The sequence below is a fragment of the Pagrus pagrus genome (genome assembly GCF_965226575.1).
Source record: "Pagrus pagrus genome assembly, chromosome: 6".
In the NCBI taxonomy this organism is placed as follows: domain Eukaryota; kingdom Metazoa; phylum Chordata; class Actinopteri; order Spariformes; family Sparidae; genus Pagrus; species Pagrus pagrus.
The window spans coordinates 11474434-11500366 of NC_140190.1; the positions used below are offsets into that span (position 1 = coordinate 11474434).

General features: G+C 41.6%; 1 protein-coding gene across 1 annotated transcript in view; it reads right to left on the reverse strand.

The window, feature by feature from the left end:
* Nucleotides 1-2938: 2938 nt before the first annotated feature.
* The window catches only part of polrmt (polymerase (RNA) mitochondrial (DNA directed)), a 49896-nt gene continuing 26901 nt past the window's right edge, over nt 2939-25933 (reverse strand). The window contains exons 15-21 of the mRNA XM_084355784.1: nt 25191-25304; nt 16426-16478; nt 11611-11709; nt 11097-11169; nt 8611-8702; nt 6500-6573; nt 2939-4475 (exon numbers count right to left, since the gene is read on the reverse strand). Of these exons, the coding sequence (XP_084211910.1) occupies nt 4426-4475; nt 6500-6573; nt 8611-8702; nt 11097-11169; nt 11611-11709; nt 16426-16478; nt 25191-25304 (555 nt within the window). The 3' untranslated portion in view covers nt 2939-4425. The remainder of the gene's footprint in view (nt 4476-6499; nt 6574-8610; nt 8703-11096; nt 11170-11610; nt 11710-16425; nt 16479-25190; nt 25305-25933) is intronic.

Consider the following 25933-nt stretch of genomic DNA (forward strand, 5'->3'; position numbering starts at 1 on the left):
TCAAGTTAAAATGTGATTTAAACATCTAAAAGAAGGCACCCTTTGAACATATGTGTGTACTATATGTGTTTGATGGCTGTTAATCAACCAATCACAGCCCGTCAGTCAGAAGAAAGGTCAGATGAATGAACACACACCTGCCACACCGCCCGTCTCCCTCTCTCGGCTGCGCTGCCCCATCACTGGCTCCCTACAGGACCGTCTGCACACTGTGCCCCTCTGCAAGTGCTGCTGAGTGCTGGCCGCTCGTGACGCCATGGGGCAGTAGATAGGCCGGGAGAGCCCAGGAGCCTGGCACGGAAATCAAAGTGCTCTCAGGGCGGTGAGTGGTCCAGCTATCAGAGAGGGGCTTCCAGCTATGGCATGCCTGGCAGATAGCTTGTCCACTTTCTGATGATCCCCTGGCTGGAATAAAGAGCTCGCTAAAAGCCCCACACTAGTGTCTGTGCTGGATGTGATACTCTTACTTCAGGTGTGGTGTCCCTGTAATGTAAAACAGGTCGTATTCCTTACTAATGTGCCTTTTAGTGAGAGAAATTGGTCATGTTTTGGATTCAAAGGAACATTTTCTTTCAACTAATGCAATGGCTGTTTGTTGTTTGTAACAGCGTCTTTCTACTCATGGTCATGGTGACCTGAAGCCTATCCCAGCGTGCTTTGAGTGTGAGACGAGGAAGCACCCGCCAACAGGTCCCTGCTAAATCACAAGCCTAACACAGATAGAGGGACACTCACATTCACACTTATGAGCAACTTCAAGCCTACACTTGTCTCACATCGAGTTGGACTGTGGGCAGAAAGCAGAAACACATTGATCTGAACACCAGCTTTGTTTAAATAGTACCTTGATGAAACAATCTTAAGGTCCACTTATTAGCTTTGCATATATACTGAATATCAGCCAACAGGGCTGAAGAATTAATCCAAATAACAAAATTGCATTAGGTCAAGTGCAAGATCCAGATTTTTTTCAAGGTTGAAACAACATATCATTATAAATAGATAGAGATGCAACAAATCATAGCATTAAGCATTGAAAAGCCAACTTATTAAAGTGTGTTTGCAGTTCTTGTAGAGTACTTTGCATATGTGAGAAAGTAGTATAAAGCCTTTTGTGGCTCCAGAGGAAGCTGCATGTAATGTGTTGTCTACCAACAGTGATGTCACTCAGTGGTTAAGCTGCATTATGGGTAATGTAGACTTTGAAAAACAGTCTGATCTGATCAAGCATTTCATCCTGTTGGACTCAACTAATGAATAAAATCGATACAGCAGAACCCAGAATATCGCCTTTCTTCTTCCTTTTTAAACACCTGGTGCCTACATTACCCACAATGCAGCTGAGCCACTGAGTGACATCACTGGAAGCAATTTCTCAGATTACATGCAGCTTCCTCTGGAGCCACAAAAGGCATTATGCTACTTTCTCACGTATGCAGTAGTACTCTGCAAGATCTGCAAACACACTTTAATAAGTTGGCTTTTCAATGGTCAGAATGTCCTCTTATATAACACACATGCTTTATAACACATGCAGCAGTACTCCCCAACCCCTGTAAACACACTTTAATGTGTAAAATTGGTGGAGTTACCCTTTAAGTGCTGAGCTGATCAATACGCATGTTTTTAGACAGCAGGCATTCACTTGAAAATTTCTACAAAAATACCTGCTGTTAAATCTTGCAGTGTTTTAAGAGACATCAGCATATACAGAGGCAGACCCATCAGTCAGGTACAAAGGCTGAATACGTGGGCTCAGACGTTTTTTTAAAAGGTAGTGCATAATTGCATTTTCTTCTCTTGAGAAATATCAGAACTCCATCACCTTTGCACTACATATTTCCCTTATACAGAATCATCACCAACAAGAAGTGTTAATCTCTGGAGAGGGCCCGTAATGGAAGCTATCTGACTATTTCCTGCTACTAGCTGTGCTCCATTACCGCAGGGCCGGACCGGTGCAGCTCTCTGATCTAACGGCAGACATCCTTGGAATCACCCCAGAGAAACTGAGACAGGCCCATCAAGCTACATGGCAACTGCAATTTGCAGTAAGGACATCTTCAATATCCTGTTTACGCCCTCCGCCAAAGTCAACAGTAAGTTACGCCCCATATATAAACGTCTTCTCAACAAAAATAGACGTTTAATGTGTATGCTCCATGACCTGCCCCCTCCGCACTGACCCCGCTACATGTTAAGACATTTTAAGCGCTGTAATAACAGGATTTTAAAGCTAATTCATAACCCACCGTCCCTTTGGCTTGAGTCACAGCTATTGATTGAGCCACTTAGCCCTCAGCATCCACCAATCCATCATGGCCACTCTGTGGTGTTGAGCTCAGGTCGTGTAGCGCAGTACAGGCGTGTGTCAGAAGCTAAGTTGTGAAATGCAATATGTGTTAAGTATGTGAGATCCTGAGAGCACTTTACAGGAGGGAGCTCTGCCCTTGACAACTAGCCTCAAAGAGACAACAGACAGGAGAGACATGCTGGGAGGACGGCTGCTGGGGGGAGGACGTAGCTTAGTTTGCTTTTGCATTTACACTTTAAATTATAATTGCCACACTTCTTGTTTTTGCTCACGCAAATCACGCAATCAAATGATTTCTCTCAGATTTTAGCGCAAATTTGGTAAAATATGTGATTTTGAGCACCTCTCCTTAGTCAAGATGTCAGTGTTGTGAAGTTCCCATGGAGATGGTGGAGTTATGGTATGGGCAGGCAAACGCTACGGACGACAAACATGGGTGCATTTTGTTGTTGGCAATTTCAATGCACAGATACTGTGACGAGGTCCTGAGGCCCATTGTCGCGCCATTCATCCACCACCACCACCTCATGTGGCAGTATGATAACACACGGCTTCATGTTACAATGTCCTGGAAGCCGCCACTGATTTATTTGAAATGTCTGTCAACATGGATGGAAAATCAGCTTGTATTATCAAATCTGATTTAATAAAAGTTAAGAAACACAAACTCTTCAAACCTTTCATAAATATACATTACAGTGTCTGAACATTCCTGTGATTTAGCATTATTCACTGTTGGCCCTCACAGAGAGCACAATGAGACTGAGAAACAGTTCAAAGAAGAACAGAGTGAAATCAAGTCTTTAGGTGATAGCTCACTTTCCCCAAAACAATCATACAGATCAAAGTCGCAGGTCTCATCTCATATACATCAGAAAATATGAGGGGCATCTCCATGTGCATGTTGCAATGCAAATCATCTGAAAACCTACAGTCTAATCAGCGCACTATTTATGCCCCCTCGAAGATTATTTCCATTTCATTACATTGTCACTCAGCCAGCTTTGTTTGTCTGAGCCTACATTTGCCTTTGAACATCAACGGCACCTTTTGTCTGAAACTGCTGTAACGTTTCCAGCAATGATCAGATAGCACTTCGGCTATTTTTACTTCTAGATGCGGCACTGGCCCAGAAAAATAAGATCTGAGTTGATTAGCGAAGCCTGCAAAGCCTTTGTGGTGCATCTAAAAGGCGGCCTTCATCTCTTGATACACAATAGAATTGAAATATGCAGATATAACTAAATAACAGGCTGTCTCATTCATCCTGTTTAAGCACACTAAGAATACCAGCTTTTCCTTTGAACCATCGAATGAATAACGAGACATTTAAAAAAAAAAAAACACATTTATTTTAGGGCAATTGTCAAGTGCTTAGTCACTCGAAGAAGGTAAGATTCAAGCTGAGTAAGAGCCCCTTGGCTAATCCTTCCGCATGTCTCTTTCTCTCAGAGTCCTGTATTCCCCATTTGAGTAAAGCACATCTTTCTTTTCCTCTTCAAACTTCTTCAGAAATGTTTAAGAGCATTGTGTCAGAGCATCCTGCCATCCATGGTATTGATGATTAGGTGAGAGGGCGCAGGGGCCGGTCAGCGCTCTGTGGAGGTCCTCACAGCATGAAAATGCTCACACACCACCAGTCAGTACCAATTACAGTCTGTAGGTGAAAAGTTTTTGCGCAGTCTTAAGTAGCGTTATCAAGTGTTGCTGGGTGATGAAGAGGCAGACAGTCTGTATGGCTCATGTACGCACACTCACACATATATATTTCTGAATATGTCCATTATGAGAGGTACTTTTCACTGATTGAAGTCTTAACATTCCCATCCGCCGCTGATTCCCTCATCTTTCGCCTGGATGAGTATCCCCACCCCCCCCTTCCATCAGCCCACTAGTCAGTTAATCAGGCGGGTTCACTGTGTGTGAACGCCTCCAGTAACTCCAGCAGCTCCAGTCAGTCTGTGGACAAGGAGGCAGGCAGGGCGCGGCTCGATCAATGTCCTGATGTCTGAGGGAGACAAAGCCGGTCGAGACCCAGGGGGCCGCAGCCTCCCTGCTGCACCGTGTCGATTCCACTCATCTCCCTCCGCTGGCTCGTCCTAACGAGCCTCTCAGCTGAAGAAATAAGTGGATTCTTTCACCCGCTGGAGATCAAAATCACCTGGAGAGGCGAGAGGCAAAGTGTCAGAGCAGGTTAAAGTCTAGAAAGTAAATCACTACTACTGTAGTGCAGCTTTCTCTATAAACAAAACTTTACATTTCCACATACAATTACGCTAACACAGCTTTGAATCTGGCACAAACCAGCCAGCACAGCATTAACAAAAAAACACTGTTAAAAAATGAAGTAATTGGGATAAAAATAATGTGAAAATAGTTTTTGATGAACTAGCTTCCATCCTCCTAATTACCTGCTTTAACTTTAATACTCACACTAATTAATCAGTGTAATAATTCATTGGTGATACCGTAGAATTTGGTCAGTCAAGGCTAAAGTACACAAGCAACTCTGTGAGGCTGTACTTAGCAAGTATAATAAAAAAGATAAAACTTTTCAGTTTCACTTGGCACCGGCAAATTTTCTGTGAACTTTAATACACCACTTGAAACCTAATTTTAGCTCTGGATGAGGCCCTGTCCTGCACTCTGAGCTCTTTGCCTCTCTGACAGCTGCAGCAGGACACCAGCCGGAGCTGCAGCTTGAATTATTGAGGAATGGTCTTAAAATGCTTAAGAACTGCGAAAACTTAATGCAGCTAAAAAATGATGCTGGCATGAATGCTTAAGCTGAAAAAGAAACTTACCGATACGTAGATGTTTCGGTGTTTGTCGAAACATTTACTCGTGGGTGGAACTGATATAAACTCTGGGTTTGTTCTGATGTGATATACAGTCATGAGCCTGCACATAGTGTTTTATTCTGAAAATTCTAATGCCCTTTCCCATGTTTGACTTCCTGCCTGGCTGGCATCTTCCATCAAAAATGGATAACGCAGCATGTTTTAGGTGAAACAGACTGAAGAGCCACTTGTGGGGAGTTTATGAAACGGATTGTTTGCACGTCTGGCAGAAAAACAGGTATTATCGAGAATGGCTGCACTGCAACAGTGAAATCAAGCAGTCAGTGGTGTCAAATGATACCAAAGTAATAATCTCAGAGTTTAAAAGAGAAAAGACATGAACAAGCTGAATGACTTAAAGCCTTTAAGCAGCTACTGTATCGTCGTCAAAGTGTGACTCTAGCTGTTGAAGTACCGTCTGTTTACATTAATGGCTCCAAGTAATTCAGTGTGCTTTCCAGCCTTTTATCTCCACGCCTCTGCTGTCGTGGACGCACCTGATTCATCTGATCTCCTTCTGGATTATACACAGTGAAAGCAGATTCACCTTAATAATGAGTTCAGGATCAGTCATAGTGAAGATTATAATGGATTTTAGTCCAGATCCATTGAATCGCATATTGAACATTAAACACAGTGACACACACACGCACACTGACGCACACCCCTCAGGAGCACACCTGACTGGTCTCAGCACCATAAGCTGATTATGCAGAGGAGGGACACAATTAACAGTAATCAATTTATACAACCCAGCTGTCGGTGCCAAGCACACAGTAAGAGTACAGATGGAGATGGAGTGAGAGTTACATAACAGCAAAGCCTCCATCCACCTGACAGAGAGACGCTGCCTCTGTAGCTCCACTCTGGACAACAATAGACAGACGCTCACAGCAGCGACAAAAGGAAAACGGGGGAATGTGGAGCTGCTAGTGGCCACGTAGGCAGGCATGAATCCACCACTCATGATGACATAAGCTGTAAATTGAATCTTTGCCAAACTCAGTGGCTTTTCCTGTTGGAATCAGCAGGCAGAGTACCATGTCTGGAAACACAGACAGCTGGACAACTGACTACAGACAATGGGATTACGATACGAACAATAGGCAACAACAATTAGCAATTATAGGACAGGATAGAAAATATAGGATCGTGTGGGAACCCAGTGTAATAACATTCCTATCATTCCTGTTAACCTCAAAAAGTACTTCAGGTCATGAAAGCCCTCTTCTATCCAATTAAAAAAAAAGAAAAAACAGCTCCCTGTATGTTGGCCCCCTCAAACAATAAGTGAGCCTGGGAGAGGCCAGATGTTGGGAAACCAGACAGCTGCATAGAAACTAACCTGTCTGGGGCACTTTGGCCAGCAGCTGCATCAGCCTCTGGTACTCCTTGTGCTTCTTGTTCGTGCCCTCAGCCCTGCCACAAAGGAGGAGGATAAAACAAGTGTTAAGACTTTAGTAACTCTGAGAAGAGCATGTTCGTGTTAGTCAAAGGCAACTGGAGCTGTCTCAGGAACTCAATCAAGTGCTGAAGGCTGCACAAACCTGGATGTGACATTGTTGTTTATCAGACCAAAAAGGCCAGTCCAGCGAGTCAGTGCCTTTAAATTATGTTGATGAAGGTTCTCAAATCATCCAGGTCATGGTAAATCTAAGTGCTGCATCATAGGAAACTGGACTTGTTTCAGTTTCTTGAAGACATTTCACCTCTCATCCAAGAGGCTGGGAGTTGCAAGCTTTTAAACTCTTTTAAACTGCCCACCTAGCTCACCTAGCCCCAGGTCTTCAAGAAACTGAAACAAGTCCAGTTGTCTACAATACAGCACTTAGATTTGCCTTTAAATTAGCACATTATTAGTGCCTCTAATCTGATGTGCCAGAGGTGGCACATTGTTAATGTGTGAGATGTGACTGGTACACTCAAAAAGTCCATGTAAATCTTTTTTCCACACACTGTTCTGCCAGACATGAGCATGATGTTGAGCAGACAGTTAGTGTTGGAAAAAAAAGAACATGTTTATAGATGGATTAGACTCTCATCTTTTCAGTAATAGCAGTCATTCTGAGAGGGAATGCCCTCATTTAAGTATACAATCAAAGCCTACAGCTATGCTCATAGGTCTTTGAGTCTAACACGCTCAAATAACAATGCAAACATTGATGATGTTGGTGTCTTTACCAAGGTCACTGTCTTACTTCAGTGTATTAGCATGCTAACATATGCTCATTCACTAAACACAAAGTACAGCTCTGACTGATAGGGACGTTTTTAGCTTGATGATGGTGCTACAAGAAAAGTTAAGGGATCAGCTTCATCTTGTTCATGTTTAGTCACATTCGTCTTCCTTGACTTCCTTCCTGACGTTCTGACGTATCATCTGATGTTTTCCCTGGAAGTTATGCTGACAGGCGATCAAATTAAAGGCACTGTTGCCTTGAATAAAATTGCAGATTTTTCAGGGTAGTGTCCAACTCAACACAATATTGAACAGAGGTCTAGTTCTTCTTAGTCTTTTAAATCTCCAAATAGTAGGAGAGATATTTCGCTCTAGACGGCCAATCCTACCATCCTCATGGTGGCACTACAGGGGATCATTTAAGTCAGTGGGATTCATCCTCTGGAGACCACGAATGTCTGCACCAAATTTCATGGAAATCCATGTGATAGTTGTTGAGATATTTCAGCCTGGACAAAAGTGCTAGACTGACCGACTGACTGACGAGCCATTGCCATTCCTCGAGCCACACCACTAACATGGCTGTAACAATGAAATGAATGCTTCAAATTTTAAAAACTAAATACAATGTAAGGGACTTCAGGCCTAAACTGTATAGATGGATGGTTAAAAATAGACCAAAAAGTCTTTCTATTCCCACATGTCTTTCTCAATTCATTTCTACCTACAAGAATGAATAATGTGTTTGCGAGGCTCAGGGAACAGTAACGTTTCTGTGTGAGAGAAAGGGAGGGAGAAAGACAAAGAGGACAAGGGCTGCTGTGGAGTAAAGGCTATAGAGAAGGTGTCCAATTATCCCAAAGAGAGAAAAACAGTCAGATGATGAGAATAACCCAGCCTGAGGCCAGTGAGACTGATTCAGAGAGAGAAAGAGAGAGTGGGGAAATCATTTTGTATCTAATGTCACAGGACACGGAGGAAAAACTCTGGCATAAAGTTCACAATATTATATATGTACCTTCATGTAGGAGTTACATGTTCAGCGTATGATGACAGAACATATAATATAATAGGCAGCATTACATAAACACAGAGAGAGACTGATGGGACTGATGGTTGTTGTAAGAATGATTCAAACAAAATGAGGCACAGATTACACACAGGAGTAAGTAAGTGTTAAACATATGACTAATACATGAATACCAATTTTTATCATCTTAAAACTGACTTAGTGTGAACAATTAATTGTGTCCCTTCATGCTGGTGCGTAAACTCACAGGGGCCCGTTGCAGTATTTCTCTAGAAGGAAGTTGGACAGCTCCTTAAGGATCGGCTGGCTGTGCAGGTTGACAAACTGTTCCCGACAGACCTGTCAGGAGGAGGAAGAAGAGGCAGAGCGGAGTGTATTTAGAGTTAATCAGGTCAAAACACTTGAAGGACAAACTCCCCAGACTCTCCTGCCTGTTGACCAGATACAAGATTGAAAGAAAAGAATGAAAAGAAACAAGAGAACAAGCACCAGTCTAAATTAAACATCTCCTTGGCTGCATTTCTTCTCCATCCCAGCTTGAATTACGCCATTTTTGTTAAATGAGAATGGAGAGAACTAGCGACAAAGACATAAAAGGTAGATTGTGAAATGGAGTGTAGAGTGTGGAATTGATTGACATTGTTTTTGACACACAACAGTATCACCCGGAGAAAATAAGCGCTATTAATTTATGAGTGGGTTATCAGTCATCTCTATGGTATAGTTAGTTTTCCTAGGGTGTGTGCTCAGCAGCTCAGGTTGGAAAACATGTTGCCAGAATGTCATGATTATACTCTGACACTGACAACACAAAACAACCTGAGCTCCACAGGTGGTGAGAAAACGGCAATGAGTCTCAGACTATCAATGGTGAGCAGAGGGTAAGGGCACAGAAGATCTCTTTACGCAAGTAATGCTAGCGTAAAAAATATATGATAATATGCTAATTCTTTTCAGAATAAAAGATAATGTATTTAATGTTTCACCTCATATATGCTTATTCTGAATCAAATAGCAGCAACGCATTTCAAACAGGTTGAGACAGGGGTTACAAAAGACTGGTAAAGTTATGGAATGCACAGGTGAACATGGTAACAGGTGACAGTATCATGATTGCGTATGAAAGGCTCAGTCTTTCAAAAGCAAAGACGGGCGAGGTTCACCATTTTCATCCATCCACCACAGTTGTGTGTATATTACAAGTTGGGCACATCAAGATAAACAGCAACTGGGGGTGCCAATTCTCCAGTCGGGTGCCATAAAAAGGTGAATTTGGATTGTTTGAAGTGGGGATGTACAAGGCACTTATTCATATTCAGTGCATTATCTACAGTGGATCATGGCCCCAGTTTGGAGAGGCAGACAGGAGTACTGGCACAGCAGCTAAGCTAATATACTGCTGAGGACAGGAGGGCAGCAGCAAAATGTATTTTAGCCACTTAAAAAATGGTCCACCTTAAAAAAAAAATCAATATCAGTACATTACATTTAGAATATTTTCACTGCTTTATCTTGCTGTCAGACAGCCACTTTCTAACAGGGAACTGAACGAAGCCATTATATTGCTCTCCACAAAGGCACCAAACTCCTTTTACAAAAACAGTGATTTTACCTTGCAGAATACGTGAGCTGGTCTACAGTTGCCGATCAGTTAGTTTGTGTGTGTTATTGTGTCATTTTGGTGTTTTATCATGTTAGCTTGGATGTGAACTGCCCCAAAAACACAAATTGAACATGAATTTCCGAATATTGATCATTTTCCAGGCATTGCTTTTTGTGGTTTGTGCAGTTTTAAAAAAATGAACACCTTATATTGATCTTGTCATAAGCTCAAAGTCACTCTCCAGTCACTTTTTCTTCCTATCCCCACATGTGCACGCATCACACACCGACGTCACCAGGAATCCCGTCTTTACAGGCAGCCTTGGCAGTTCAGAAAATGAGTGGATGATGAATGGAGGAAGGATCGGTTGCCATTAAAGTAAGGAAGTTCTTTATATGCTTGGGTGTTGACTAAGATATTTAACACCCCTCCCCTCGCTGTGTTCAATCACCTGTGTAATGAGGAAGGCGTACTCTCAGAGATCAAGAAAATAGATGTACTGACAGGGAACTGCTTCATTGGTTCTAACTCTTCTGAGATATAAGAAGACATAAAACTGCGACTGTGCTCTGAAGCTACTCCTACAGAAAAATTGGGACTTTATGGTAATGTGATCCATTTTATTCTTTGCTGTGTCTCAGTCTGGGCCTGTTGACAAGCTAGTTTTAGCAGGCTGTGGTAGAGAGTCATTTATTCAGCACACCAGGCTCTGTCTAATGGTGCTACCTGCAGCCAGCAGCCTGTAAATGTATAAAACTGAAAATGTTTGTTTTACTCTACTCTAAAAGAAGCACTGCTGATGCTACAAAGATTATTTCTGTCACCAGCATCCACTGTAAAAGCACTAAAATGAGCTCAGTTCTCAAAAACACCCAATTATTCTTTACTTCCATTCAGCAGAAATAAGCTATAAAGATGCCTGGATGTAAAGGTGAGAGAGAGCGAGAAGAGTTGTATCACATGTGCTACCTTAAGCTCCAATTAATCAGCAAAGAAAGGAGACATGTAAACCCTGATGGTACATGATCAGACAGGTTTGAAACAGCTCTGAAAGGATGATAAGGACGAGGAATGCTGAAACAATCTGGATAGGTGGAAGTACAAAAAAAGGTTGTACTGTGATTTGATACCTTGTTCATGGTGTCCACAGTGAGAGCGTGGGTCCAGAAACAGTCGTGAACTGAGACGAATGTCAGGCCGGCGCTGAGAGGAGAGGAAAGGGAACAAAGGGGTGAAGGTAGTCCATGAGCAGGGAATGAAATCAGAGGAAGAAAATAAAATAAAAGAGTAGACATATCCATTAAAAACTGTCAGACTTTGACAAAAAAGCACATTATAGTGATAATAATTGCTAAAACTACAGCGGACCTTCATTCAAAGCCTGTGAGAGTTGAGTATTAAATTATCACAACTGTCAAGAGGCTAATTTGGTGAAAAGAGCTTATATTACAAGGCTTATATTACGATGCTTATGTGAGGTGAACTGCAGCCAAAAGGAGAGGGTACGCAGATGGAGAGTGACAATATCAGAAGCATATTACAAGCTGCCTTTAGAAACATAACTCTGCATATGCAACAGGAGATTCAAGGAATGTATCCGTTTTATCAACATTCATGCTCAAATTACAGCTTGTGAAGCGATACCTAAAGCAGTGGAGCGCCGTCAGCATCATGTGTGTGGAGTCCAGAGAGTGGATGAAGTTTGGCGGGAAGGCATTCTTCTGTTTAATTGTGTCCGGCCTCCTGAGAAAGGGACAAAAAGCCAAGCAAAGACATGTAAACACTTCTGCAACAGTACCTGCACTCTGATGCTTTCTAATGTAAAACAGGTTGTTTATTAAGCCAAGTTGTCTCAAAAGTCTGTAGTGGCCTCATTATGAACTCTGCTGATAACTCCCCGGGAGACTGTTGGCAAACTTATGTTTTCATTCCTGTTTCAAGTTTGTGTACTGCTTAGAAGACAGTACATGTTAGTAACATAAAAAGCACTGTGCCCTTGAGGATGTTGTTACGACTATGTTTAGGGATAAAATAAACGCCAAGAGTAGATAAACATTGTTTTATGAGCACTGTTTAAAGTCGAGATAAAATAAAGAGTGTCTTTTTAACCCTTTAAGCTCACATCCCCGGTCATATTGTGCAGCTATTGAAAGCAACATTATGTAGGAATTGGCATTTTGTGGGATTTGGCGCCCCCCTAAGTTTCTGTCGTAAATACAAACCCCAGGTCCGTAACAATTTCTCAGGTGTAATGTAGGCGCCAACTACAAACAAAACTCATGACATCATAACAATGTCATGTGTTGAAAACTTGTATGCTGAAGTAAACTTGTATGCTGAAGTAAACCTGTACGCGACACTGTGATCCTACCCTCTCACTGAGGCTACATAATGCAGAAACAAGTGATGGGGGGGTGGAGTGGCTGAGACAGAGACACCATTCACCCTATTACAAGACACTGTGCCATCAACATGATTTTGAAGCTGTTAGTTTAGGGTGAAAATGTTACATAATATTGCTTTAATAATATATGCCAAAATACAATGATGACTTCTTGTAAAACAGAATAAGATGTGTGTTCATGCAGGCTTGAAGCAACCAATTTCAACTAATAATATCGTGCCATCCATCCATCAATCTTAAATTTTTAGCAGCACAGACCTGAGTTTGTTAGTTAGCTAGCGAACAACAACACAGTACATCGATGCGTCTTCGGCTGTTTGCAGCCTCAAATCTTGTTCAAAATATCAAGGTACAGCCCTACTGGCTACAATTGTATTCATTTTGAGGAGGGTGGTATCTGTGACAGCTCCAGATAATGCCCAAGGCATTTTATAGTGGATTGCTTCTGCAACTACATGCAGCACACGATTTCAACGTTCAAATCAAATTCCTCCCAATATTATGACCCCACCCTGCCTATCAATCTTTCATTCAGAAAGACATCACAAGATGGAAGCTAGATGCTCTCAAAGCGCCATTTAATCTGGACCTTAAAGCAGTCCATTGTGGGCAGTATTCTACACATACTTTATTTGAATTATTATTTTGACACCACTTAATAATCCGTGCCTTAGGTTAGCAGGAACGGCACTTCAACTGCTGTAGCAGACCTTTGACATCCACCCACCTCTCCATCGCCTACGTTGTTAGCTCAGCAGGAGACATACGAGTGAGACATTCATAAATTAGGATCACGACCTGATTCTAAATAAAGAGTTTGCTGTCTGAGATCAAAACCCAAATCTCTGATCTGTGATATCACTGATATCACCCCATGAGCCAGCAGTCAAGTCATTTATGATGGGCCTAGTTAGCTAGCCGTCTCAAATCATATCTGATTTATACATTTTGAACAAGTGTCCAGCTTTTAGATGAGTCAACAAATATATCAAACTGTGACATACAACACACAAAAACAAAGCTTCAGAGGTGCTGGTCGACATGACAAAGTGACATCGACATTGTCATGTAACTCATCGCCAGAAAGGGATTAATAAAATGCTGAACTATTACTTTAACAGAGGGATATTGTGTTGTTACAAATTTGTGTGCATGGAGTTCAACATCAATATTTATTTTCTACTATGCGACCCCTGGGTGACTCTGTGCTTTCTAAACAACAGTCAATATGAGAGCATACAAATATAGTACAAGGTAATATAAGAGCAGTGCTGCTTCCGCTACTGATGATGGAACTGGCAGTAAAAAAAGCATCCTGCCAATCTGTATCCCTGTGTTCCCATTACCCTGAGCCTGTGCCATTCAAATCCTCTGGGCTGCCACAGACCAGAACGATCTTCTAATGGGAATGGAGACAGAGCGGAGAGAGCTCGAGCCAAACCCAGAGCTACACACCAGGCACACACGATGCTGCCTTGTCTGTCAGTCTCGTTTTCCTCCTGTCCGTTTTATTTTTGGCCTGGAAATGTTACACTTCTATCTTTGTGCTTTTCAGCTCAGCTGTTCTCGGGCTTCAGCTGAGCAGAAAAACAAGATTCCTGGAAATGTATTTGCAAGCACACATGCTTTGAACAAGCCTGTCTTTCTCCTTTTCCCCTTTGTCTCACTCACACACTGCACAAACATGCCACCTTTAAATCCCAGAGGCCTGACAGACTGGAAAGGTGCACGGTCAGTACTCTAAGGGTTAGCAACCACAGCTCTCTGCTCTGCAACTGTTCTCCCTATAGAGCTGATGGCTCACTTCGTATCACAGGAGATACTGAAAGTTGTCATAGGGCTCAGCATTTAATGTTTTTTCCCCCCCACTGGATAATCAGAGAGGGACGGATGAAAGAAGCAAGAAAAGCGAGGGCTTGAAGGCTGTCACTCCTCCATCTGTGACCACATTTACATATTTGGACTGGATTAAGCTTTATCATTAACGGCAAGTGCAATTGTATGTGCACCAGTTTGTGTGTGTGTGTGTGTGTTTGTGTGGAAGGAGAATCAGCTGGGAATAGTGTCAAGTTCAGCTCAGAATGTCAGCCTCTGATACACTGATGCTTTCTCTGACAGCAAATTTCAAGTTTCAGGCCAGACGACCTTTCAGAGCGGCATCTTTTCCTCTCAACTTGAACTTCCTCCATCTCTCCCTCTGCGCTGGCTGGTGTTTCAGTATTCACGCTGCTGGATCTGTGCTGTACTGTAGATGTCAGGTTGAGGAGGACGGCTGTCAGTCTTTGTCATCTTCGTCTCCAGCACTCTCTCTTCTGTCTTCCGACGACCTTCGGCCGCTGTCTCTCATTCCGTCTTTTTGTCCTCTACTCACCTCTATCACCCTTCCTCCGTTGTATCTTTTAAAACTCTGACTACACATTTTTTTCTTTTGCCTCCGCACCATAGCAATGATTTGCACATGCCAAACTGTCACTTATTCAGAGAGGAGTGAGAATCATTCTGTCTTCTTTATCCCAAAAGGTCAAATATTATATATTGAAGAGGACTACCGCTCATAAAACCACAGGAGCATAAGGAGGCATAAAAATGTAAATGCTCTATATGTAAAGTCTCTCAATCAAAACAATGAAGACAAAGACACAGTTTGATGATGTCTTGAAGTAGCTTTAGATCATGGAAGTTGTTGTTTTCATTGCTCCCACCACTAAGCTACCATCATTGTCTCTAAAAATCTATTTGATGTGACTCAGGCAGAAATGTTGATGACAAAGTGCTTTTCCATACGTTTAGTTACAGTAGCTCTCAATGACATAGCTCTAGTTACTGAATAACAATAGCTTTTTGAATCTCACGCTCTCCAACCTTACCACACTAATTGGTAGCATTTCTCCTTAGCCCCGCGTATCACACCATCTCCCCCCGATTAGCACCGACTCGATCTTTGGCTGCGAGCCATCCTCGGACATGGCAGCGTGCTTGTTCTTACTGTGGTACAGCATATTGCTAGTGCTACCACTACATTAAAAAGTAGCATCACGCATTTTAACCTACATTTAACTTTGTTGCCTTTCTGGAGGAAATCTCACAGTGAGCTTCTTCAAACTCACTTCCTTTTTTACCTCAGACAAAGCTGTTAGCAGGGAGTGTTTCTGTATGTAAATTAACAAAATATCAACAATAATCAAAATATTTTAAATATTTAACAAAGATCTTTTTTGACATTGCGATGCAGAAATATTACATCTTATATTTTTAATGTAAAATTGTTTTTACCACTTTTTTGGAATCTTTTTGACTATTTCTGATGTTTTGTTGCTGCATCTCATATTTTGACATATCGTATTTTGACAGTTATTAATCCATTTTGCTGCATAATCCCCCTTTCTCCTGATTAATGGTGTATTTTGGCAGTTGTTTTTGCAGTATATGTTGTATATCCATAGATGAAGCTTCTGGACAAAGGAGTATGAGCTACTTTTAAAAACTAATTTCTGTTAGAAAAAGTTCAACTTCTTCCTTAAACTGGGAGTCTAAAACTATGCTTTCAAAGCACTTTGAAAACGCATCTGATGGCATTTCCCACTTTATGACAAATGCAAAGCTATGTCCAAGTCTGAGTAGGCAATTAGTGAAAATCTCCACTGGAGACAGTGCTTTTGTGCAGCTGAAGGTATTGAAAATGTAAGCTAATTGCCTCAAGAGAGCTCTACTTTCTACTTCCATTGCATTCACTGAAGCAAAAAGCTGAACATAAAGTAAAGTCAAATCAAGTTGTCAAGTATGAAGCTACATTTTGAAAACTTGTGACTGCAACCTTAAAAAAGAAAATAACAAAAGAAAATAAAGAAATACAAAAATATGAACGGCTGGAAACACATTTCCTCCCAGTAGCTATCCTCTGTCTTCTTTCCAGGTCACTAATATGGCATTTCAGCACAAAATGTCAATGAATGCCATGTGAGAATAAAGTAGAAACACTACATCTGCTAAGGGTCGGTTTAAGTGTGAGTGTGGAGAAACAGACAGAAAGCGGTGTTAGCTGAGGGAAGACTTACTCTTTGATGTCATGGTTGATCTTGAGGTTGATATGTTGCATTAAACTCTTCACCTGGGGAGGCAGAACAAAACAAAGAAGTGAGATGTTTAATGATAATGGTTGACACTTAAAATCCAAGTGCAAGTCTTAACTCATCACTTTGTTTCTTTTGCTGGACCAATTGATTCATTGAATGTATCATGTCGTGGAAACCCATTTCTTCTAACTTTGAAGCAACGTAACATTCTAATATATCGAGGCCTTAAGATAAAAAAGAAAGTTAGGAGGATGAAAAGCAGAATGCCAGCCAAGAAAATATAAAATCTTTTGAGCACAACGAACTGAACATGAGCTTTAAATGTGTTATATCCACAAGAGGCTTTAAATGCAACGCAATAAAAAAAGTATCATCCGGTTCATTACTCGAGAGGCGCTTGACATTTTGCAGATTACAAATCTAACACAGCAAAGCCATAGCTGACATGAGTCACTTCGCTTGATGGACCTTTCCAGAAAGAGGTCAGAGTTAAATCCATTTTCATTTCATTCTTTAGGCTGACCTGTAATTGGTCAGCGCAGATTTTTGACCTACTAGACCAGTATCAAGGGTACGTGTATTTAATATCAAACACATGCTTGATCACCATTCTTCCATGTGTCTACTGTCTAGCTGCTTATCTAGGTCAGACACATTATGGCAACTGAGGTTGTAAAAATGATACTTAGATATTTTTTTGATATGACAATACAGCATCTGCATTCGATAGTAAGAAAAAAAAAATCGTATTTTCAACCCAAGGCTGCAAATACATTATCATCAACGTGTTAGTATGTGTTAAAAAAAACAAAAGACATGAAAAAATTATCCTATTTATTTATTTATTTAGAATATAACCTGTTCTCACTTTACCTATAATCTCTTCTATTTCTTTAAACAACAACTTCAGAAAGTAACTACTGCAGGACTATTATAAATACAGGCCTAATTACCAAAAATCAGGGAAAAATGAAGGATTAATCAAGCACAGCGAGGTATTCTGCAGTCGATGCACCCTCAGAGGGCATCAGGCAAATACCTCCTTTTGATCTCTGCAGTTTTCTTTATTCCATATTTTTTTTTAACACACTCTCAGATCAACACTTAAGCCTTCGGTTCCTAGAGGAGGGAAGATTTAGCACTCTAATCTCCCGAGCCTCGAGGGTCCGTCCAGTCAGCTGTGCCAAGGCATCTGTGGGAGAGCAGTCTTTCCCTGACCCCTGGAAATGTGCCTAGGTGAGAACGACGGGCTACTATCAGGAAAGAGATACGCCTAGCAACAGGCAGCCAGCTCCTCGTCGATGTGAGCACTTTGCATTAGTCTGTTTACCTTGCATTCAGCCTACACTAATGTATCTGAGAATCTCTGTCTGTCGCTCTCCCTAACACATCTACCTTTTTCACTGATGGAAAGCAGCTTCGATGCCGTTTCAATTCAGAGAAGTACAAACACTTAGATCTCTCTTAGATCTATCGGTACTCGGAAAAAATCTAACTGCTTTTATCATAAAAAAGTCAATATCTTTCGTTACTGTTCATAAAAAAGATTTAACTGCAATAATATGAATGAATAGAAGTATGTCGTGTTCGAGCTTGTTTCTAATTATTCATTGTTAATTATCAATGGGCTCACATTAGGAGAAATTTGCATCCACTTTGTTGTTTTTGGGTCAAATACATGAAACTGCATCTCAAACAGGCAAAATAAAGAAACAACTCAATTCATATTGGGCAGCATGGCTGCTCAGTGAATAGATCTGAGCCTGTGGGTAAACATGACGTGTGTTTGTGTGGGGCAGGATAGGCAGAAAGAAAAAGGGATGGTTCAACTGATATCATTTGTTGGTTTTGACCAAAAATTTCTGGCTGGTGTCTCTGAATTCTCCTTCATCATCATAATACAAACAACCCGTCTAAAGAGGAGCGCCAGGGACCACAGCATGACCACTGACATTCTGACACACTTGGGAGACTTTAATAGCCACGTGTTTGGTGCTAACGGACAGCTCTTTTATTTGATCTTGCGTCTCTGTGGGATGAACACTGAGGACACACAGGCCCTTTGAAGTGCACGTTTCAATCCCTACAATTTAAAACTATTGTTCATTTAGCTTTATGCTCTTTCCTAGTCTATAATGAAACCAGACATTTCCTGTGGGACTCCTGGGTGCTTTAACAGTGTTTCTCCTATGCCTCCACCCGAGCACCACTGCTACATAAAATCTGCCCAAATGCAATAAACTTGCTAGCTCTGCTTTAAGCAGCCCGATCCGGGGACGAGTGAGGATTATGAAGCACAGATCGGCAGACATTGCCACCGATTTAGCAGTTTCTTATTGGTTATTGGTCATTGGAGGCAGCGACAAAGACTCTGCTACCTATCTAAACTCAGCAAAGGCACAGAGACAATGCATAACAGAAGTAGGCCACTCCACTTTATCAAAAGGGATACCCTCTTAGTCTTTACAGAAAGTCAATAATCTAGCTACCTGGATAGTCAAGAGAGACAGAGCATACTCTACAGTATATATCAAAAGGATTGGATATCTGAAGGACCACTAAACTCTATTATATGAAAAATGTAAAACTCCACAATGTGCCAACTCATATTGAAAAAAGGATGAGTTCTACATTATGTTTCATCCATTTGTTGCCAAGATTTCCCAATAGGGACATCAATAATCTTCCATTATTGCTCCAATCATGACATGTCATCAAAGAGTTCAGACAAACAACCGGCTGTCTGGGTGGGGCTTGAAGGATTTCTTTATATAAATATGTGTCCAAGGCCCATCTTGTGTCAGTGGACATGCATCTTCCTGCTGCACAGAATACAACTCATACACACTAGCACCACTGCTGGAAAGAAATACTACTGGACACACATGTTTAGTATGAAGTATTGTAATATCTTGTCAGGCCTGACAGTGAGGTGTTTTCACATGTTTAAAGTAAAAAAAAAAAAGCAACTTAAAGCAGAATTACAACGTGCTATATTAATGATTCTGGTAAATTACTTTTGCTGAGGAAGCATTAACAAAAAGACTGAGCTGGAAACTGAGGCATCAAGATCTCAATTTATAACAACATCAGGTGACACGAACATACTAGTTTAAAAGAGTGTGTGCTCTAAATTGAAAATTGTTTAGGAAATTATATCCAGATGAGATTTGATTGTATACAAGACTAACAGCCGGGAATGAATATCACCAGTCCCAGTGAAATCACCATAGGTGCTGTCAGGTGTTGTAACGTTTGTTCCATTATTCAGGGCCTATGGAGCAGCCCCACGATGTCTCTCTGATCACACCACTTCAATCCATGTCTCTGCTCTATTGATAGAAACTTTTTCAAATTCAACAATGCAAAGAGTCTTGTATTGGACAAGCAAAAAATGCGACCGGATGGCGACACAAGACGCAACATTACAGGGTCACCGAGGGTATTTTCATTCATCTTGTGATTGTCTGCACGAGATTCTATGGCGATCTCTCCAATAGTTTTCAAAAAACATTAACTTCAGCCTTGTGGTGGCTTACTAAAAACATTGAAATATATTGTCTGGGAACAAGGAATTTCCAAAGATTTTTGATATATCACAGGCCAAATGAAAACACTGACCCTCTGGTAGCGCTAGTGGGAAAGTCATGGAATCACCAAAATCAGTAGCATTCATTCTCCTTGAACCGTGGATATCTGCACCAAGGTTCATCGTAATCTGTTCAAAGTTTGTTAAGATATTTCCCAAAAATCGAAGGTATCAACCTCATGATGGCCCTGGAGAAAATGTCAGCAATCAGTCTGATTCATCCTCTCCCATATTGTGAAAATAGCAGGTCTCATGTCAAGTCTCATGGCAGGTTTCACTAAGAATAGTTAGATTGTGGTCGACCAACCAACCAACCGCCCAACATTTCATACCTTGAGTCTCAGCTAGCACAGCAATAAGCTGAACTGTATGACAATAGTATCAGCGGTGTTTTGTTGATAATAAGGCTCCAGTAATGTATACAGTACTTCTGTGTAATTAATATTTCTATATGACAGCCCTGTTGTAAAAAGCAAATATGTGCATAAATACAGGGATTAAAGTGACAGGTGATCACATGGATGAAAGTACATTAAAGGTAGTTGCAGACAGCCGGTGAGCTGCTCAGTTTGGTGACTCCAGTCATACGCTTGAAGGTCGCTTTGATGAATGACAGAATCACACAGTTATGGAGAAATGGTTTTAAAATAGAAGCGTAGTGTGGTAAAACCCCATTAGTTTATGCCACGGCTGCTATCTCATCCATCATTGCTCTGGGAGGACTTGTGGGGGAATCTGTCCATCACTCCCCTCTTAACCTCCCCTTATTGCGTCCTTACGGATATGTTAGAAGGAAGGGAAATCTGTGATGTAAAAAGGTGTGAGGGTGAAAGAAATGGAGCTTACCCCTGGTCTGAGTAATGGACTGCCATGCTGTAAATGAGGTCACTACTGTGCACCCGACTCCTGTTCATTATAATGCATACGTGCATGATTTGTGCACACCTGACTCATAAACCCAAGGCTGTCAGGAATGGGACCTTGACTAACCCTGCTGCGTGTCTGTAGGGAATAAGCTCCTGTAGTCTAAATCACCTGAGACTTGCATCATAAATGGTCATGGTGGATACACCGGCCATCAGTAGCCATAAATAAGCCATGCTGCCAAGAGGGGAATCCCCATTGATCACGTACTGGTTAATATCCGTCCCATCAATTTAAGTGGAGACAGTTCTGCGTTATACCTCGTATACTTCCTTTCTTTGCTGTTCCACATCACCTGGCCCTCCACCTCGCCTTCTCCCCCTGAAGTCAGATGGAGACAGCTGCAGACTCACAGTCACACACACCCCTGTGTCTCGCCACACTTCCACTGACCTTTTCCAGACCTTCTCTCATCCAAACTGTTCCTTTTCTACCACTTTGTGGGGTGTCCTTGAAACTCAAACTGCATTTATTATTCACCCCAAAATGCCAGAAGATTCTGCAAGATCAACGAAACCCCATGCTACTCCTGGGAATGGTTTGCTTCTGCTCTGAGGCAAAAGAAGGCACGGAGGGCATCGTGCCGACATTTAGAGACACGTAGTTCCCCAGAATTAGAATGAATAGCTGGCTGATTGTACTGGCCCTGAGTATGTCTCCATGTCTGCTGAGAACCTGCTTCTATACAAAAGGAAAAGTTAGCCAGAGAGACCCATCATATCGTTTGTTTCATTCATATCACTTGATATGGATTCGTCATTAGTAACATGGATGGATTAGATGGAAGAAAAAGAGACACAAAATGAACCCTTTGTCTCATAATCCATCTGTGATCCGTATGTTTTTTGCTTTATTTAAAGGTAAACTTTTATAACACATTATATTTGACAATTTATTAAAGTTGACACATTGTTTATGTATTGCTGTAGACCCCAAGTAACCACGCCTCCTGTACTATGTATTTAGACTCCACTCAAAATTAATTATGTTCACAGAAATCACCAATTGCAACCAACTGAACTGAACTCATTCTTTCCACATAGAGGACACTAGATCGCAAGCTTTCACGCTATAAACTCACAAATCCAACCAAATCCAGCCAATGCAGCGGACGACTCCCTCATGTCACCATCCCCTGAGAGTGAGATCTCACTGTAACCTTGCCTGGGAGGGGGAATGAAAAATAAACAAGGAATCTGAGCCAGAGTGACCTCTGATCCGATTAGTATCTCCCAATCCTGTTAAGCAGCCTCCCTGATGTATGTTCATGCTCCATTCAGCTACTCCATCCTACTCTAATTACCTCACCTCCCATCAGCCATGGAAAATACTCGATTACACAGGTCGGCATTTGTGCTCATCACTGCATGCACACTGATAAAGAACCAACAAACAAAAATGCAAAGATGCACACACATGCACACACACACTCCTTTCTGATTATGCCAGTCTATTGTAGTTACTTTCTCTCCACTTACTGGTTTTCTTACTGTGCATAACACTTCATCATCCCACTCTATCTAGAGTCTAATTACTAACGACCCCAGAAACACTGTGGCCTTGGATTTAAGAGGCAGAGAGGAGAGTGGGAGATTGAATTTAATCCAGCTATGCAGGGAAAAGGTGACCTTTCTGCAAGTTAGTTTTATTTTTGTTGTCCAGTGATGCAACTGGATTATAGAATTATTGCAGGGGGATGAAGAAAGTTATCTGTGAAATTTAAGCTAAAACCTCATTCATCCATGAAGTCATCGCATCATTCATTCACGCATTTATTCATCCTTAGGCCTCGGAAAAAAAGTACACGCTGATCAGCTTCCTACTCCCCGCTGGACATTAAACGAAGCAGATCAAATCAAGGGAACGCACCCTACCACTACGACAGAGAGAGATGCACCCTCAGGGGACCCACCATCTGTCACCCTCGCTCTCCTTGCACCTGCTTGTGAGGTGTCTCTGCCCCTCTAAGCCAACCTTCTGCTTGATGTCATACTAAAAGAGCAGGCGTCATGCTGAGCCAGCCTATGAACTAGCTGTCTGCCTTTGCTTGGCATACGCTATACGTCTGTTTCCTCCTTTGACTCAGTTGATGAGCTTAAAAATATAAAAGGTCAAAATTGATTTTATGTAAACACACACATATTCAGGCTTTTACTTTTCATGTACACACACAACCATGTTATCTGGAAATGTGCTGGCACACAGACATGTTATCTCTAAGACGTGCTACTCTCAGGATCTCCATAGTGACGGACAACTCCAGTGATGTTGTTGAGCTCCATTAAAGTTGGGCCACTCACAGTAATCACAATACACCATCAGTGCTGCACTCCTACACCAAACCTATCGAGACTTGGAAAGCCCAGCTGGGACATTCCACCGGCGAAGCATCTGGTACTTAAAGCTTTCAGATAGGTTTGGTGTCCTGCATATAGGAAGACTGAGACAGAATTATTTTTGGGAGTTTGATTTCTTGTGAAGGAAAAGGAAAGGAAAGAACAGAGCGAGGGAGGGGGCAGTGAATTAAAAGACGGGTTGCGGACACTAAATCCAAATCCAGACTACAGTATAGTCGAGTCCAGTTTCACAAGCTCACTTTTCACTTTGAGATATTGGTATAAAAGAAGAAGAAAAAAAACACCAGTGCATCCAGTCATGTTCACATTTGAGCAAAGAAGAGCACTTAAAAATCTAAAGCTTGAAAAACAACATAGTTTTGATCAATGCACATTGGCAGTGTCCTCAACGTAAGCCTTAAGCCTTGCCAGACCACAATGAGTGAAGCACAGTTTGTGGGCTGGCTGTGTGAGGACAACAGCTTGCTCTCGGAAAATAAAAACACTACATTTTAACAAGATTTATAGCTCGTTAGAACTATTAGACTGTTAGAACTAGACTATTTGAAGACCCGCTGTTCTTAGTCTTCTTATATTTGTGTGTAGATACTCATTCTACTCATGTGTGAACCTCTGACTTCGAAACTAACCAATCGACTCACAGCTGGTCACCCTCATTTATTATCAGCTTCATCAGAAGTTCCATCAAAGTCCAATGAAACAGAATGAGAGGAAAATACACTGTGAAATCATGTATAGCGGAAGGAATACACCTCATATTATTGGAACAAAAAGACAACGATGGGTCAAAACCCATATTACAATATAACAGCACTAAGCTGCTAGACACAAGGGTTTCTATTATTAGTCAGTGTGTCGAGAGAGATTAATGACTACTGTATATACTAATACTTATGCGAGTTAAAAACTGTATGCATTGTTTGCTATGAAAAGGTCAGTTGTGGGAGTGCTGTGAATGCTGTGAAAGGCAGGAGAAAGAGCGAAGAGGAGCGAGACAAACAGGTGAAGATACAAGAGGAGAAGTTTCTAAAGGCCAGCCAATGAATTTCTGAAAATACAGAGAAGTAAAACAGGCATGTAATTGGCTAAGCTGTCTATCATTAGGTGTATGAAACTATGGTGAACATACAGAGAGTGGGTGCGTCGCTTGGCATTAAAATAACAAGTAAGCCCGGCTACAATTGCCATGAATTCAAATACACATACTGTACATATGTAATTGTACAAAAGTAGCTACAGAAAGAGCATAAATCATTGAAGGTCTTGAAAATGCTTGTGAGATTTTTGGCCTTTTCTGTGCACATGTGCTAGAATGGCTGGGTCTTTTTTGAGCAAGCCAGCGCAGTGTGGGACAGATTTGAGTCTCCATTACACCAGGGCTACTTGTTTAAAGGTTTGCATTTCACTAATGATAATCTTCTCTTGAGTTGATGACGTTTAAATGCCGCAGGCTGATCCATTACTGTGACTAGTGGTCAAATCAGTGGCTGTAAATACTCATCTCTGCGCTATTATCTAAGAATGGCCGCTAACAAAGCTTTTATTATGTAGCAGCAACATCAAGAAGTGTTTGGTTTTCATCAGCACCACAACCTGCTTAAACTTGTTTAAGCGGGTCAGGCACTTTGGAGATGCTACATCTCGGGTGCTACTGAACGCATTCAAACCGCTAATGTAAACGCAAATCTGTGAGGCATATGTTTGACTCTGCACATCCAAAAGTACCAATGGAAAAGCCCCATATGTGTGAAGTAATGCAAAAGAGCTGCAGTGTAATGTCTGACAGAAAGTGAAATATGTCCAACAATTGATCCTGCACAGAGATAAATACCATTTATTATTAGAACCCCCAACACGTGCCATAGGATGAGACTTACCACTTGGTGGCGGGTGCGGTGGTATGGCTGAACAACGGGTAAACCCAAGGGTGTCAACCACTCCACAGTGTGGCCAGACTTAGAGATGAGCCTGGCGCTCTCTGTCAGCCAATCCTGTAACACATGAATGCCCGCAGAGGTAAAGTGAGCATACACAGAAAATATTCAAAGCCCCTCATCAATCAGGAGTGGCATACCTGTTTATTTGTTATGTTTGTAGATGTGTCATTGTGTACAATGGAGCAATCAAGTTTAAATCAGTGAGTCTGGACAGTTGGGCGATGAAGTTTTCATGTTCTTCTGGGTGGATAATTTAATAAAATCAAGACACAAACTAAAACAGGAACTTTCTCTCCGCAGCATCAACTGATGATTTATGCATTTAGGTCTGCTCTTCTACATCTGGGAGCGCCGAACAATTGTTGCAGATTCGCTGAGGAACAGGTGGGGAGTTGTTGCTTACTTTAAAAAATTCTAGTGCAACAGCAATATTTCTGTGTCTGGCACAGTTTATAATAATAGAAGCTCTGCTGATGTCCCACAAGTGCCTCCTCACACACGCGAACACACAAGGAGGAGTAGAAAAGATAAATATATCCGAGCAACTCGAGGTTGCAGACTGGCCCAAAGCTGCGCCATTCATCAGCACGTCACTTCCTTATTTCCAGGTACGATAAAATAAAGACCGCTAGAAAGCAAAGAAACTAGAGTGAGAAATGAACTACTCTGCCAAAGGGATTGAC